Below are 15,183 nucleotides of genomic sequence, written 5' to 3' on the forward strand. Positions count from 1 at the left end.
TTTGATTTGACGACGATCGATCGAGTTTATTAGTTAGAAAAGAAGAGAGAGAAAAGTGCCTTGAGTGACACGTTGTAATTTTAGAGAGAGAGAGAGACAAATTTGACTGTTTGATGAGTTTTTCAAGAACAGACAACAACACAACACTTTTTTCGCACGCAGTTACTCGTACATTTAAATTATGTATTCAATAGTATCAGTGCAACACCCTCATCATCATCAGTATCGAGGGATTAAGAATCCGATTTCAAAGACATCCAATCATCATCTAGCCAAAAAACGGTCGTCGACAGTTTCAGTTTCGAGAATAAACTCGTCCTCCGAAACTTCATCGTCGTCGTCGTCAACTTCCGACGATGGAAAAAAAGACGACGAAGAAAAAGTTCGATTCATGTTACAAGAATACGGACATCCGTGGATAGAGAACGAAGAGTCCGCGGTGCGGTTGCTCGATTATTTACGAACGAATGAGAAGAGAGAGTTCAACTTGGAAAAAGCGAGAGTGGTGATTACGCAAATCAGGGAGACGCACGAGAAAGGATTAGCAACTGAAGATGCGAAGCTGGCAAATCCGTTTAAACTACCAAAGACTTTTCCCGGGTTCTTGGGGATTTTAGAACGTAGCAGCGATAAGATTTAATACGTGCGAGGCCACACGCGTGATACTTTGTATGCTTTCGCTGCTTTCTACGTATCTATGAGTATTCGAAACTATTACTATCTATGCGGTCTTCTTCGCTTTCCTTTTCTTCAACCGCTTTTTCATCCTCGTATTTTTTTCGCGCGACCTGGCCTTCACGCAACATGTCTTTCAATTGGTCCTCTAAACCGTCCGTATTCAACACGGCCACGCAAGAAACGTAACGTGGACCGCACAACTTACCTAATCGCGACCGCGTGAGTGCGAATAAAACCGGCGTATTTAGTTCGCGACACTTCTTGACGATTTGCCAAATTTGGTCGTCCAAACCGCCTTCCATATCGCCGGTGGATTCAATGTTCGGAGCGACGACAACAGCTTTGCATTTACCGAGTTCGACATTTTTCACGACCTCACGCATACCGAACGTGAATCGCTTTTTCGATTTTGCTTTTATAGGATCTGTTTTATACAGTCTCTCTTGTAATCTTCGAAGCTCGGAGAAGAGCGCTTGTACGGCTTGATTCAGAGGCGTCGTGATAACTTGCGAGGCATATTTCGGCATTTTTTCAACCTTGTTGACGAACGAGGCGTCTTTCACGCGCTCCAAATTGCGTTGAATGTGCTCTTCAGTGGTTTCTCCGCGATCGATTTTCTCCTTGCGTTCGAGCATCTTCGCGTGTTTCTTACCGGCGACGTGGTCCGCCCACGCCGTTTCGCTGTTACACTCCATTTTACACAATTCGCAGAATTTTGATACGAACGCTGATTTTTCCTTCTTTTTTGGCTTTGTCTTCTTTCCTATCGCTGTTGTGTGCTGGTCTGTCTGGCTGTTTTCCGACTTTGTGTTCATGAGTTCATATTCTTTCTGTTTCAAAGTATCGATAAAACTTTTTCTCGTCCAAATGGAAGGTAACTGAATGACCGTTCGACTCGACGTGGACGAGACGATGTACGGTTCATCTGCATGTTCTTTAGTTGCTGTTGGTGTATCTGTGCCGTCTTGTTCATCTGCATGTGCTCTGTTAATAGATTCGTCGTCGTCGACGACGACGTCGGCTTTATCGTTGTTATTATCGTCGTCCGAATCATCGTCGTCTTCGTCGCACCACAAATCCACCTTTACTCTTTCGCTATCCTCCTCGTCCACTTTTATGTTCACGTACACCTTGTCAACCTCGATGGTTACTTCAATCGTCGAGTCGTCATCTCCTTTCGACGACTTTTTCTTATTTGCTCTGGACACGAGAATGATTTTCCTCAGTTTTGTCATGCGTTTTTTTTTCTTACCGTCCATGCGCTCTTTCCCTCTTCTCATTAACGTGGCCGAAGCCATCGCAGCGTTTGGATTCGCCATAAGTTCCCCGCCCCGTTTGGGACGACCTTCCACTTTCTTTCCCAATAAAGCACGTTTATCGCTTTTCTTCGCTTTCCCTTCTTTAAAGTATAAACCTAAACCGCCTAACATTGCACTCACGCCACCGCCGCCGGCGTTGATGGATTTATTCTCCCCCGATACAATTTCCGATAGGTCAATCGTCGTTCTCTTTTTCTTCCGTTTTTCCTCCTCGATTCGTTCTTGTTCGGTCAAATCGCCCCTCGCTATGCGTTCGGTATCGATTACCTTCACGCGGTCTGGGTCGTTCAACCCGTAATGTGAATTGTACAAGTGCGATGCTAAATGTTGAAACTCGGCGAACCGCCTTCCGCACACTCGACACGGGATCTTCCCAAACTTATCCACCTTGGACTTACGAGCCTCTATTCGTAAAGATTCTGCGGTTATTTTTGGTAAATAGTCTTTTCCACCGTGTTTTCCACCGTCATTTTCGGCAGTCGTCGGCCAATGCACGCCATCGTCTTCATTATGAGTAGTATTCGATGAAACGTTGAACGGTTGCGCTGCAGCGGTCAGCGAGGACGCTGTCGCGGGCCGTGCATTCCAAACTGGTCTAGACGGTGCGGGAGCGAACACCACTTTCTTCGCATGTTGCTGTTGTTGTTGCTGCTGTTGCTGCTGGATAGAATTTTTCGGTTGTTGCTTCTTGCTATTATTACTGCTACCACTCGTCTTGTTGTTGTTGTTGTTGTTGTTGTTGCTGTTATACTTCTGTTGTTGATGTTGTTGTTGTTCATTCTTCTCTTTCGTTCTCTTCGCGAACGACAGAGCTTCTTCCACCTCTTTCGATACTTGCGACGGTATTATCGTTGTTGAGGTCTTATCATCATCGACGTTACCATCATCGATGCTTCTCTTCTTTATCCAACTCTTCGCCCGGTCTGCTTTGCTCGCCACCGCATCGTCATCACCTACCTCGTCGTTTCCTAAACCCATATTTCAATACACACCGAGGATGTTATTGAGATGATGACGTTGTTCTGAAAGTGATGAGGAAGAGGACAAAGAAGAACACCTCGCGCACCACTAAACTAAACCACCACGCGGAGAGAGTCAGAAACAACACCAACAACACCAACAACAGCTCCCCTAACCCAGAGAAAAATGAGGAATTTCGTCCAACATGTCCTACACTTCTTCAAAACGGAAAGCCACGTACTATTACGACGAAAATCATTCATGTTTGGCATCAGATGGAAACAAAAGAGCAGCTTTCCAACGAACGCTGATTTCTCGTTAGCAGAGAACGAAGCCATTCTCGCGGCTTCCAAATTATGCCTGATATTCATCGTCTACTCCTTCCTCGCGTCCTTGAAAACGAAAACGTACTCGCACGTGGACAGACTTTGGAGTTTGACGCCAATTTTCTACTCGTTCGTGTTTACGTATTACGGGAAGTTTAACTCGAGAAACGTGCTGATGAGCGCGCTGATTTTCATTTGGGGAGTAAGGTTGACTCGTAATTTCGCGAGGAAAGGTGGATATAATCGCGGAGAGGAGGACTATCGATGGGCGGTGTTGAGAGAAAAGAAAATTTTGAATTCAAAATTCGGTTGGTTACTGTTCAATTTCTCCTTCATATGTTTCTATCAACACGCGCTGTTGTTCTTAATCACGGCGCCGTGCGCGTGGGCGGCGACACCGTACGCTCAAAAAATACCTTTGAACGAGTACGATTTGTACGCCACGCTTCTTTTCTTATTCTTCTTCAACTTGGAACGCGTCGCAGATAATCAACAGTGGCGGTTTCAACAGGCCAAATACGGCAAGGCGAAGCGGGAGGCGAAGTACGAAACGGATTACCAAAATGGGTTCTTGAGTAAAGGTCTGTTCGCGCGGTCCAGACATCCGAACTTTTTCAGCGAACAGATGATTTGGTGGTCTTTATGCGTTTTCGTTTTGGCTTCTGGTGGGTCCGCGTTGCCGCAATCGTGCTCGGAGGCGAAAGAAAACTGGTATTGGTTGCGTTTACCGAAGACGCTGAGGTGTTGCGGATCGTGTTTTTTCGTGTCCATCCCTGGTCTCAAGTGTGGCTGCGAGGCTTTGCACGCGTGCTATGTAGGTGCGGTTTTGTTATCTTTGTTGTTTCAAGGATCGACGGCGTTTACCGAGCAAATCACGGCGGGGAAGTACCCGACTTACAAAGAGTACCAAAAGAAGGTGAATAGATTGTTTCCCGCCTTGAGACCGCCTTCATTTTTTTTATCCGCCGAGAACGCCGCGACCAGGATTCAACACGCGTGGAAGAAGAAGAAGAAATCAAACGCGGCGACGACGAGTACTCCCGGCAAGTTCAAGAAAGTTTTTTTATCCTTCGGGAGGAAGAGTAGTAGTAATAACACTCCCGCCAAGAAGAGCGAATAAAAATATTTAAGAATATTAAGAATATTACCTCTGTATTACCATGATATTATGCCAAACCGCGGAAATGCACGTAGAAATATCTACTGGTAACTGTCTCAGACTGACCTTTTCCTATCCACATTAAGACGTCACTGTCTGGCTGCTTTTTTGTCATCACTTAAAATCTAAAGAAAAAGAATATATATACACACACACACACACACACACACAGAGAGAGAGAGAGAGAGAGAGCAAAAGAGTGAAGAAGATGCCTCGGCGCTCGTCCTCTCTGAAATTACCAACGAGAACAAAGCGTGGTGAGTCGTGCTTTGCTCTTCGTCGTTCGTCGTTGTTTTCTTTTTTCCCATCCTCAGTTTTGCCCTGATTATTGGTGTGTTGTTGACGTCTTCTGTTTTGTCTTCGTGGCCCACTCACTCACCTCTTCTCTTCTTATCATCATTTTCAACAGGCGCTGCGACGGCGATGATAACGATGATAACAACAGTAGTATTCGTCGCGCGTTTAGGAGCAGTTAAAGCCGATACGTTGCTTGTCATCAACACGGACAAGCAAATCGATGTCGCGTCAGGTTCTGATTTCGAGTTTTCGTTCGACATATCCGTGTGCTCGCAACAAGGCAAAGAGTACATCCAAGTAGATTTATACGATAACGGGTACTCGTACGGCATGGACACTTCTCAAAGACCAGATCCGATGTTGATGATTGCCAGAGGGCAAACGGCGTATCCAACGGCGTCGTATAACGCGGATTGGCAAAAGTGGTCTTGGCGTCCGACTTGGGCGCAAAAAGACGAAGACGGCTACGAGACCTTTCGTCCGTACCATAGGATTGTGATTGATAACAGAGCGTGCACGGAGCAATGTCTGAATGGAGATAATGTTTGCGAGGATAACTGTGAGATGGTGAAATCTTACGGCGACATATTTAAAGGTGTAGTGAAGAACGTGAATTTTTTCACGGAGAATCGGTTAAACGGAAACTTGAGAGCGAGGTGTTCTTCCACGCCGCCGTGTCCGGAACCGGATGGGAACGAATGTAGCAATAAAGGGGAGTGTAAAAACATAGATAGCGTTGGTGTGTGCTCGTGTGTCGTCGGGTACGGCGACGTGGCGTGCGATAAAGTCGCCACGACGCTGCCAAATGGAGAGCAACAACCAGTGGACGGCAACCCTTTTTTGTTGAACGAGAAGATGTGGGATTATTATTCGTTTGAAGTGCCCCCCACGCCAGTCGGATCGGAATCGACGATCATTGTAGAGTTAAACAGACTCTTTGGTGATCCAATTCTGTTTGTCAAGAGAGCGGCGGACGGAAAGGCGAATGGAGGGAGCGGTATCGCGTATGGCGTGCCGTCGACCCAAGATTTTACAACCATGGCAGACATGAACTCCTTTCGCTCCAGGCTCGATTACCATCACATTGAGTTGACAAATGCAGATTCAGGATTATATTACGTCGGTGTGTTTAACAACAATCAGTATTTGAAAGAGGTTTCCAAGTACTATCTTCGTGCGAGATGGAATAACAACGGCGCCGGAGTGGAAACGCCGATGTGTCCTTTCGATTGTTTCGGCGACAGTCACGGCACGTGTGACGCGGATATTCCGAACGGGAAGAGCGTGTGTACGTGTGAGGTAAATTCTTATGGAGGAGAATATTGTCAAGGTAAAGTCATTCCGTTCGATACAGATGATCATCTCGCGAGCGGTATCGATGGCGTCATCGCCCCGGGCGAATGGAACTACATACAAATTGATACCGCGTTTTTTCCAGACGCGACTAAAGATGGTTTGCGAGTGATTTTCTCCTACCAAGGCAATGGACACCCGTTACTGATTGTGAAGTACAATGACTACCCCTCGTACGAAAACGCAGATGACATCTTATCTAGCTCGCGGAATATGCGAAGCCCGACGGAATATCACATTCCCGCGGACATCATGAGCAGAAGCGGCGTGTATTACATCGGCATTTTGAACATCAACTATTACGTACACGATGGCTTTTCGTACAACATCGTCATTAACGCTGGTAAGTCCTCGAGCACGAAGCTTCCGAATTTCATCTCTGTATCTTTAGTGATGATTTTCAGTTTGTTCGTCTGCATGCTCATAGCGCTCGCGAAAAGAATAGTTCAAAACAGACAATTGGCAAGGATGCGTGCGCTTCGCGCGGCTCAAATCGCTGCTAATCCAGAATTGGCGTTTACATTTGGTGGTGCGGGTAACCGGCGGATAGAACCGTTCAGGGGTACGCCGCAAAATGTGATTTCTAGAATTCCTATTGTAACCTTTAGAGATGCGGGTGATGGACCGAAGCTCGACGATTGCGATTACTCCTGCGCGGTATGCCTGGACGAATTTGTAAACGGCGATCGATTGCGTCAACTGACGCTTTGCGGTCATCAGTTTCACACGGCGTGTTTGGATGAATGGTTGGGGCAACACGACAATTGTCCTTTATGTAGAGCGCCGGTGGTAGGTGAAGAAGGAGGAGGGGGAGCGGAGGACAGTGGTAATCATCGTCAACAACAACAAAACGTCGAGTTGACTTCGGTATTCCGCCCATCAAACGACGAAAACACGAACAACGATGATAGAAACGATAATAGCTCACCGTATAGCGTAGTATGATTCATCCAAGTGTAATTCTTTTGTATTCATTAAGTGTTTATAATTATTATTGACGACGAAATTTTTTACTTCTTCCGCCCGCCACCAAAGAGCGAGGCAATCCCAAAAGCCGCCGGTTTCTTCTTCTTCTCCTTTGGGATTTCCTGCTTGCAGTCTATCTTCGATTCAACGAGACGTAGTCGTAGACCAAGTAAAGTGTTTGGAGCGTTCTCGTCGCGTTCTCGTCGCGCCTCTTTCATTTTTTGCGCTTGTATCAAACGTTTCTCGTATTCTTTGTACCTTTTTAGTGAAATTTCCTGTTCGCGTTGTCTCTTTGCCTCCTCTTCGCGTTCTTTTTGTCTTCGCACATCCTGTAACCGTTTCTCAAACTCGTCGTATTCTTGAAGCAAAATCTCTTGTTCTCGCTCTCGTTGAACCCAGGTGTGATTTCTGATATCTTTCAAACTAAATCTTTTCTCCGGGTCGGGCGCCAACATATTTTCAATCAAGTTCAACGCATCCGAGTCGATGACGCCTTTCTGCGGTCTCGCAAAATTCCCAGCGCGGATATTTTTCATGGTTGACAACGTTGAATGATTCGTTGGATCCTCGAAAGGATAACGTCCGAGTAACATCAGGTATAAAGTTACACCCATTGCAAAAACGTCGATTTTAATCGGATCATAGCCTCCTCCGCTCTTCATCCGCGAAGGAGCGCCAATCAACTCCGGCGCCATGTAGTCGGGAGTACCAATGCCGAGCGTTTTTGCGGAATCTAACCCTTTTGATAAACCAAAGTCAATCACTTTTAAAGTCTTTTTCTGTTTTGTATCAACGACGAGACAGTTGTCTGGTTTCAAATCTCTGTGCGCGAATCCTCGCTCGTGAATCGTTTCCACGGCGTTTAACAGCTGCGCGAAAAGCGCTCGCGACTCTTCGTTGGTCAATCTGCCGCCTTTAGAGTTTATGTAATCAAGCAAATCTAAACCTTCCAATAACTCCCAAACCAAAACGACGTACTCGCGCTTAGTCTCTGGCGAGATGTGGTTCGTCACGTTCAACAAACGCGCAAAATTATCCGTAGTATTTGAGGACTCGGAGGAAGAAGAAGGAGAGTTTAACTTGTGAGCGTATTTCACCTCTCTCGTTATCGAGTTTAACGGCAAAGACAGTTCGCTTGTCTGCGAAACGTCCATGATTTTCAACGCCACCGGAAGCTTGTTCGTCACGTCGTATCCTTTAATGACCACGGCGGAGGAGCCGCGGTTGATTTCTCGCTCCGTTTGATATCGGCCGTTACATATGAGCGTCTCTTCCAACTCGTGCGTGCGTGGTCTTTGCACGAGTTCTATTTCTTTCTTCTTCTTTGTCTTCTTCTTTGTCTTCTTTGTTTCGTCTTCTTCTTCTTCTTCTTCTTGTATTTCCTCTCTTGCTGTCGTCTCCGTCATCTCCACGTCGTCGTCTCCATCGTTGCCAACAGCAGCAGCGTTCGCGTTGGCGTCAGACGACGTCATCGCGTCCGCGAACAACAACACAACGTTTCAAAAGTCGAGGTTGGATATTTTTTTTGTCGTCGTGCGAACGACGAACTCAAATTTTTGTTTTCCTTTTTTTTTCATTCGAAAAGGACAATAACAGAATAACTCTGGGTCTTTTAGAACTCGTTTTTAGAAATCTTAACACACACTTTTTACACGCTCGGCGCCGCGAAACGTTCTGTCGTCAACACACACACACACACACACACACATCACATCACATCACAGAGGGAGAAAGAGAAATAAGACTACAGATTTTGCGCAGAGTTTTAAAAGAAGCAACAACACGCACACACACAAACACAAAAGCGAGAAGCGTTTAAGGGGAAAAAAAAGACGTCCAACAACAACACGCCAATGAATCCGTTTTTAGCGCACGCGGAGCAGCAAGAAACTTCTTCGCAACAAAGGAACGACGCCGCCGCGGGAGCGACCACGGCATCCCAGAATATGAATACGAATAACGCGGCAGAAATTTCTCGACCGGCGATTACGGCGACAACGTATACGCCAGCACCGGCTGCTGGAACACCAATCGCTGGCCCGGTGCCTTCGCAGCAGGAAAGTCGAGCGAACAACTTCGCGGTCGGATCGCCGTTCTTTAGCAGTCAGTTATACACCGGCGGTCCATCCGTAGAACACTACGAAAACGATGAGCAAGAGGCACAAAGAGCGAGAGATGAAATTCGGAACGCGTTTTCCCAAATTGGCATCAACGCACCGTCGTCGGATAACTCGAACGACTTGTTACAGTTTGTCGTGGCGAGACAATTATCGAGGACGTTGAGACTGTTCGCGTGCGTGGATATTATATTTTGTATGTTTTTCTTCTTCACGGCGTGGGTATTCGTGTTTTTATTGTTTGGACCGGTGTTGGGGTACCAAGGCGCGAGATTTTTCAAGTACGGCAACGTGGTGGCGTATTTAGTGTACGTCCTCGGGATGGCGTGTTGGCGAGTGGCACTGTTTATAACCAACAAATCCGCCGCGGCGAAAGTGTTAACCTTTATCATGTTTATGGTGGAGCTTTACATTTTACGTCTGGTGTTTAAATTCATGCAGTTATTGAAGCGGTTTTCGGAGGAGGAGTTGCAGTTGCTGAGAATTTTAGAGAATCCGCAGCGGAACGTTTGGTGGCATCAAAGCGGCGGACCGCAAGCGACGCAAAGGGTCGTCATGGTGCCGCCACAGGCAGGCATGGCAGGGAGAGCGCCGATGTACCATTAAAGATTGCCCCAACTACATCTTTTAGCACATTTTATAATAAAAATAACATGCAGTAATGTAAAGCACCATCATATGCTGGTAATTTCTTTATTTGTGAAATGAAAATAACAACGCGTGACATTAAAAATGTTCCTACATACTCCTCTCTCCCTCTCGTCTATTATGTTTTATGTATCTCACGCTTAAGCACTGGCTTCCTTCTTCAAATCGCTCCACAATTTGGCCACATCCTTCTTCGCGTTCGGTCTCCCGACACCGCAGAACCAACTCGCTTGTCTCCCCGGAGGCACTTTGCACTTGCACGGCTTCCCGTTCGGTTTCCCTTTCGTCAACGAAAACCATCCTCGCGGTGGTGGTCGAGACAAACCACCTTCGTTACTCGTTTTCACCATGTGCATGTACGCATCGTCATCCGCGAACCACCCATGCGCACAAAACGTATCCAACCACCACTGTCTCGGCTTCACCGTTTCGTGAAATTTGAACTTTGTCGAAATCTGCGCCACGGCAGACTTCTTCCTACCATCAGCCGTGTCAAACCTAGACGTGGACTGTCCAACCGTAATAAAAGCATTCGCTCCAGGTTTAGCCACTCGACTCAGCTCGTTAATGGACCGATCGATATCTGCTTCTGGAATGTGCTCGAACACCTCGACAGACGTAATCATATCGAACGATTCCGACTTGAACGGAATTTCTTGCATTGGCGTGGAAAATACCGTCCCATTCGCCAACAAATCCGACGCGTACTCTTTCAACGGCAAGCTCGCGGCTTCAATCCCTCTCGCGTCTACCCCACTTTGTCTCAATTTTCTCACCATCACCGCCGTGCCGCACCCGGCGTCTAACAACGTCTTAAACTTGTACCTCTTTTTAATCCCATCTAAAAACCTGCACGAGTGGCACACGTTCGCGCCAGAGCGTAACTTGTGATACTCGTCGTACATCGTTTTATACATCTCTCTGTGCTGCGGGTTCGTCCACGTTTGCTTACCGGATTGCACGTTCGTGTTCACGGTCGTTTTCGGTTTCGAGACTAAGTGGTCGTCACCGTCGTGGTGGTCATCATTTTCTTCTTCTCCGTCGTTATGATGATCGCCGCCACTATTCGAGTGATGATGATGCTGCTGCTGACGACTCGAATCGTCGTCGTGGTCGTCGTCGTTATTGTCGTCATTATCAGAAGAAGAAGAAGACCCGTAACTCGTCGTCGGATGCCAAGTCGATGAATGATCGTGACGATGAAAAGATGATGATGATGATGGTGCGCCAAATCCGTCGTCGTGATTCGGAGGCGTGAATAAAAACCCGGCTAAAGAGCCAACCACCATGCCGACGGCGACTAAAAACGCCGCCGAACGCACGCGTCTCCCTAACTTTTCGTTGTCTTTGACTCCCATTATTTATTTATTTATTCGTGGATAAATAAGTATAAGGAGAGTAAGTTGTGTCGTGCTTTCCTTTTTCTTCCTTTGCTTCCTTTGGGCATTTTATCTTTTTCAATTTTTTTGCTGCCAAAAAACGACTTTGAAACCTGCCTGCGTTGGGACCCCAGGTGATGCTTTCTCTTCATTCTTCAAAATCATCAATAAAATACTTTGACGACTGAACAACCGAGAAGAAGAAGAAGAAGAAGAAGAAGAAGAAGAAGAACGATGATGAAGATGATGGATTTCCGCACCGCGGTTTTCTTTCTCTGCACGACCGCGACGCTTCTTTCCACGACGTGCGCCATCGCCGGGTTCCTCCCGTTTCTCTCCCCGACTTTTTTTCCTCTTCTGCGATTTCATATTCAGAGAACGTATCGAGTGGCGTTTTTCAGCGCGTGCTTGGCGTTTATCTATAGGATTGGATACACGTTGAAGAAGCTGACAGGAGGAGTCACGACGCAGGAACAAATGAGGAAAGAGTTGAATGCGGTCACGAGTTCGAATGGGTTTCAGTTGACGATGTTTTCCGTGATATTTGCTTTTTATTCGAGACCGCTAATAATCGCCTTGTTTCCGATATGCGTGCCAGCCTTGTATCAGTGGTTTACCATCGTGCATAAGATTTTTCACAGCGAAGACGGGAAGAGTTTGTATACGAAAGTCGGCATGAGCAGAATCTTTTCATTCTTGCAAGAGAAGATGCACGTGGCCTTGAGCTTGAGCGCGTTGATGGAAATAGTCATATTGGCGGTTATCGTGACCGACTCCGTGAGGAAGAGAAGCGTAGGCAAAACGTTCATGTACGTGATGTGGTTGCGAAGCAGGTATCAGTGCGAAGATAACACGGTTTTCAGGATCAAATACACGTATTACAACACCGGGTATTATCACAAAGAGGCTTGGAAAAGTTTGAATCAAAATTTGTTCGCGCCTCTGACGTCGAGAGTCCCGGCATTGCAACGCGTGAGCGACGGGATAGCGATGGCGTTTACGCAACCGAGAAGTAGGGGCATTTAGGAAGAAGCAGAGTGTAGCAAAAATCTGAGTGTAAACCACTCTGTGCGTAGTTGGTGTAATCAATGTGTACCATGGTACCGTAGTACTATTAGTATCATAATAATAATATGATAAATCAACGTTTTGGCAACTCGCACGCATCCAAACTTTTCTTGGAAACTTCAAAGCCCGGGAACATTGCAAAATCAGGCGTTATGCCGGTTCTGTCGATGTCCACAAACTTAGGCGTCACGTATCGCCCGACGGTTAACACGACACCACTACCATCGCTCAGCTCGTATACGGATTGTATCAACCCTTTGCCGTACGTTTTGGAACCAACCACCGTGGCGCGACAGTTATCTTTCAACGAACCGGTCAAAATCTCACTCGCCGACGCCGACCTCGAGTTCACTAGAACTACAAGCGGTTCGGTAACTTTTTGTTTGTTACTTACTGCATCACTATTTTCTTTGTCGCTCGATGAGAACGACGAAATATCCCCTACTCTCTTTAATTTAGTCGGTGCCGCGTCGGCGCCTCCTGCGTTCTGAAGGCCCAAACGCGCATTTACCGTCGCGTCGACATCTGTATCCTCTTTCACGCCACCGGCGACGACTCGCCCTTCCGTATACGCAATCGTAGCGTCTTGCGGTAGAAACAACTTTGCAATCTCAACGCCAGCTTGAACTAATCCTCCAGGATTATCTCTTAAATCTAGTATAAACTCCTTTGCTCCTATACCACGCAACTCTTCTATGGATTCTGCGACGTCCTTCTCTGCGAGCGCGTTGAACTCAGTCAAACGAATGTACCCGGTGGACTTTCCTTCTAATCGTGACTTCACCGGGTTCTTAGGCCCAGCCGCTCGCTTCAACGCGAACAACTTTTCCTCTCCATCTTTCTCACCTCGTCGGACTTTCAAATCCACCGTCGTGTTTCCTTCGCCTTGAATCATGCTCGTGACTTGAAATGCACTCATGCCGTTCACATCGACGCCATCGACGGATAAAATAACGTCGCCTTGCTTTATTCCCGCTTTTGCGCCCGCACTTTCAGCCACCAATCCGAGTACGCCAACTTCGCTCGTATTGTCAGGCATCTCCGCAATGTTCAATCCGACGCCAGAAATATCGTACTTCAAGAGCTCCTGAAAATCTTTCGGCGCAACAAACCTCGTAAACGGGTCGTTCAACGTCGAAAGCATTCCTCTTACGTATTCGTACGCCTCTTGTCTCGATTTCGGTGGATTTTTTACAACGCTCTCTTCGCGCAAGGCGTTCCACGCCTCTCGGTCGAAACCTACGGAAATATCGTTTCTCACGGGAAGGAACGTATCGCTGACGAGTTGCCAAACTTCATCGACGACTAGAGCGTCTGGTGAAAGCTGCTCGTTATCATTATCACCAACAGAGGTCTTTTTCGGGTTACTTTTCCCGACATCGCTCGCGGTATCCCGCTCCTCCTCCTCTTCCTCGGCGTACGCGACCAGACCTTTTGCAAGTGTATTACTAGTTATTGTTGGTGATGTTGCCGCAGAATTCCAGGAGTTCAAAAAAGAATACGGAGAAGGCGCTCCGGATGCAGACGCAACAGCCACAGCTACCGCCGCGCTCATTGCAGCCACTTTAGTGGATATCCTTTGCAACAACACCAAATTACTATTACTATTATTTGTATTACTTTTCACGCCGCTGAATGACGAGGACGAGGACGAGCTCGCTCTCGATGACGATGAGGAGGAGGATGGCATGTCCCCGTTGTTGTTGTTGTTGTTGTTGTTGTTCGTATTATTCGAGTCTGATGAGGATGAGGATGACGACGAGCTTCGCAAAGCGCCGCGCGTCGTCGTCTTCGTGGCACCACTTCTTCTTCTTCTTCTTCTTTGTTGTTGATGAGGTGGATGAGGATGTCCGTGATTACGATAGGAATACGAAGAACACGACGTCGAAGAAGGAGAGGAAAAGCCAACCATTTTTGTGTGTGTCCGCACAAAAACGCAAAAGCGGCTGCGTCTGTGTTCGCAACTGACGACCACTGTTCGAACAACGACAAAAGTGAGTTGAGGCAAAAGTGTGTCCGTGTGTGTGTTTTGATGAGTTCACCTAACAAGTATCTTCTCTTCTTTTTCATCGTGCACTTTTTCTCTTCTTCCTTCTACGAAAATTCTTCTCTTCTTCTCTCTCTCTCATCTTTCATCTTCAACAAAGAAGAATAAAAAATGAACCGAGGAAAACTGGCGACGTGGTTGCTCGTGCTCGCCGTGCTCGTCGCTCGGTAAGTCTTTTTATTCTTCTTTTTCTGCTTGGTCTTCTTCTCTCTCTCTGTCTCTCTCATTAGTAATCGACTTTTGGCGACGGACGACTGATTTTTGAGAACAAGAAATCCCCTAAGTTAACCCGCGGGTTTCCCCTACTTACTCCTTACTATTACTCCGTACACAAAACAAACGACAGAGTGCCGGTGTTCTTAAACGCAAAGACGAAAAATACGTTCGCCCCGATCGATGGCGCCGCGGCGTTTGCAACGAATTACTTTAGCGGCACGGATGACGACGGCGCACCCTTACTCAAACCTCCGTTTGTAGCGAGAGCGCTTTTGTACCCATCGAAACTTGTCCCTCAGCTTTCACAAAGTTTGAAGTGCAACGCGAAAGAGAACATGAAAGTGACGTCGACATCAATGGAAGGAGGGAGCGAAAGGAATAATTGTTTGCCGTATTTCCCGGATTTCGAGTCCTTCACGACGAGGAAAGAAATCATGCGCACGCACAAGAGACTGGTGAAAACGTTCGGTGAGGACTCGCGAACTATTCACGTCGTTTACATCGGGAGCGTTTTGTTGACCTACTCGGCGGCGTTTGCGTTTTTTAGCGGAACGTGCGGAAGAGTCGGAGTGTATGCGATTGCACTTCTCGCGTTGGGGACTTTGACGAATAGCGGGAAGAGAGACGGAGCGGTACCGTTACCAGGTTTA

The 15,183-nt window shown here is 47.0% G+C and overlaps 9 protein-coding genes across 9 annotated transcripts; 5 read left to right on the forward strand and 4 right to left on the reverse strand.

Annotated features, from left to right (window-relative positions):
• Positions 1-181: 181 nt before the first annotated feature.
• Bathy08g04750 (predicted protein) lies at positions 182-640 on the forward strand (the record flags this gene model as incomplete). The annotated part of the gene is made up of 1 exon (XM_007511542.1): positions 182-640. One exon carries the CDS (start codon positions 182-184, stop codon positions 638-640), a length of 459 nt encoding a protein of 152 aa, XP_007511604.1.
• A 55-nt stretch (positions 641-695) lies between these two features.
• Positions 696-2,975, reverse strand: Bathy08g04760 (unnamed protein product; the record flags this gene model as incomplete). Its single annotated transcript, XM_007511624.1, has 1 exon — positions 696-2,975. The coding sequence occupies one exon, from the start codon at positions 2,973-2,975 to the stop codon at positions 696-698; it is 2,280 nt and encodes a 759-aa protein (XP_007511686.1).
• Positions 2,976-3,143: 168 nt separating this feature from the next.
• Bathy08g04770 (predicted protein) lies at positions 3,144-4,403 on the forward strand (the record flags this gene model as incomplete). The annotated part of the gene is made up of 1 exon (XM_007511553.1): positions 3,144-4,403. The coding sequence occupies one exon, from the start codon at positions 3,144-3,146 to the stop codon at positions 4,401-4,403; it is 1,260 nt and encodes a 419-aa protein (XP_007511615.1).
• A 462-nt stretch (positions 4,404-4,865) lies between these two features.
• Positions 4,866-7,037, forward strand: Bathy08g04780 (predicted protein; the record flags this gene model as incomplete). The annotated part of the gene is made up of 1 exon (XM_007511319.1): positions 4,866-7,037. One exon carries the CDS (start codon positions 4,866-4,868, stop codon positions 7,035-7,037), a length of 2,172 nt encoding a protein of 723 aa, XP_007511381.1.
• Positions 7,038-7,102: 65 nt separating this feature from the next.
• Bathy08g04790 (predicted protein) lies at positions 7,103-8,530 on the reverse strand (the record flags this gene model as incomplete). Its single annotated transcript, XM_007511451.1, has 1 exon — positions 7,103-8,530. The coding sequence occupies one exon, from the start codon at positions 8,528-8,530 to the stop codon at positions 7,103-7,105; it is 1,428 nt and encodes a 475-aa protein (XP_007511513.1).
• Positions 8,531-8,911: 381 nt separating this feature from the next.
• On the forward strand, positions 8,912-9,781 carry Bathy08g04800 (predicted protein; the record flags this gene model as incomplete). The annotated part of the gene is made up of 1 exon (XM_007511568.1): positions 8,912-9,781. One exon carries the CDS (start codon positions 8,912-8,914, stop codon positions 9,779-9,781), a length of 870 nt encoding a protein of 289 aa, XP_007511630.1.
• A 182-nt stretch (positions 9,782-9,963) lies between these two features.
• On the reverse strand, positions 9,964-11,181 carry Bathy08g04810 (hypothetical protein CHLNCDRAFT_57495; the record flags this gene model as incomplete). The annotated part of the gene is made up of 1 exon (XM_007511572.1): positions 9,964-11,181. One exon carries the CDS (start codon positions 11,179-11,181, stop codon positions 9,964-9,966), a length of 1,218 nt encoding a protein of 405 aa, XP_007511634.1.
• A 267-nt stretch (positions 11,182-11,448) lies between these two features.
• On the forward strand, positions 11,449-12,228 carry Bathy08g04820 (predicted protein; the record flags this gene model as incomplete). The annotated part of the gene is made up of 1 exon (XM_007511350.1): positions 11,449-12,228. One exon carries the CDS (start codon positions 11,449-11,451, stop codon positions 12,226-12,228), a length of 780 nt encoding a protein of 259 aa, XP_007511412.1.
• A 115-nt stretch (positions 12,229-12,343) lies between these two features.
• Bathy08g04830 (predicted protein) lies at positions 12,344-14,182 on the reverse strand (the record flags this gene model as incomplete). Its single annotated transcript, XM_007511298.1, has 1 exon — positions 12,344-14,182. One exon carries the CDS (start codon positions 14,180-14,182, stop codon positions 12,344-12,346), a length of 1,839 nt encoding a protein of 612 aa, XP_007511360.1.
• Between the last annotated feature and the right edge of the window lie 1,001 nt (positions 14,183-15,183).

Source organism: Bathycoccus prasinos (assembly GCF_002220235.1).
Source record: "Bathycoccus prasinos genomic : Chromosome_8".
Taxonomy (NCBI): Eukaryota; Viridiplantae; Chlorophyta; class Mamiellophyceae; order Mamiellales; family Bathycoccaceae; genus Bathycoccus; species Bathycoccus prasinos.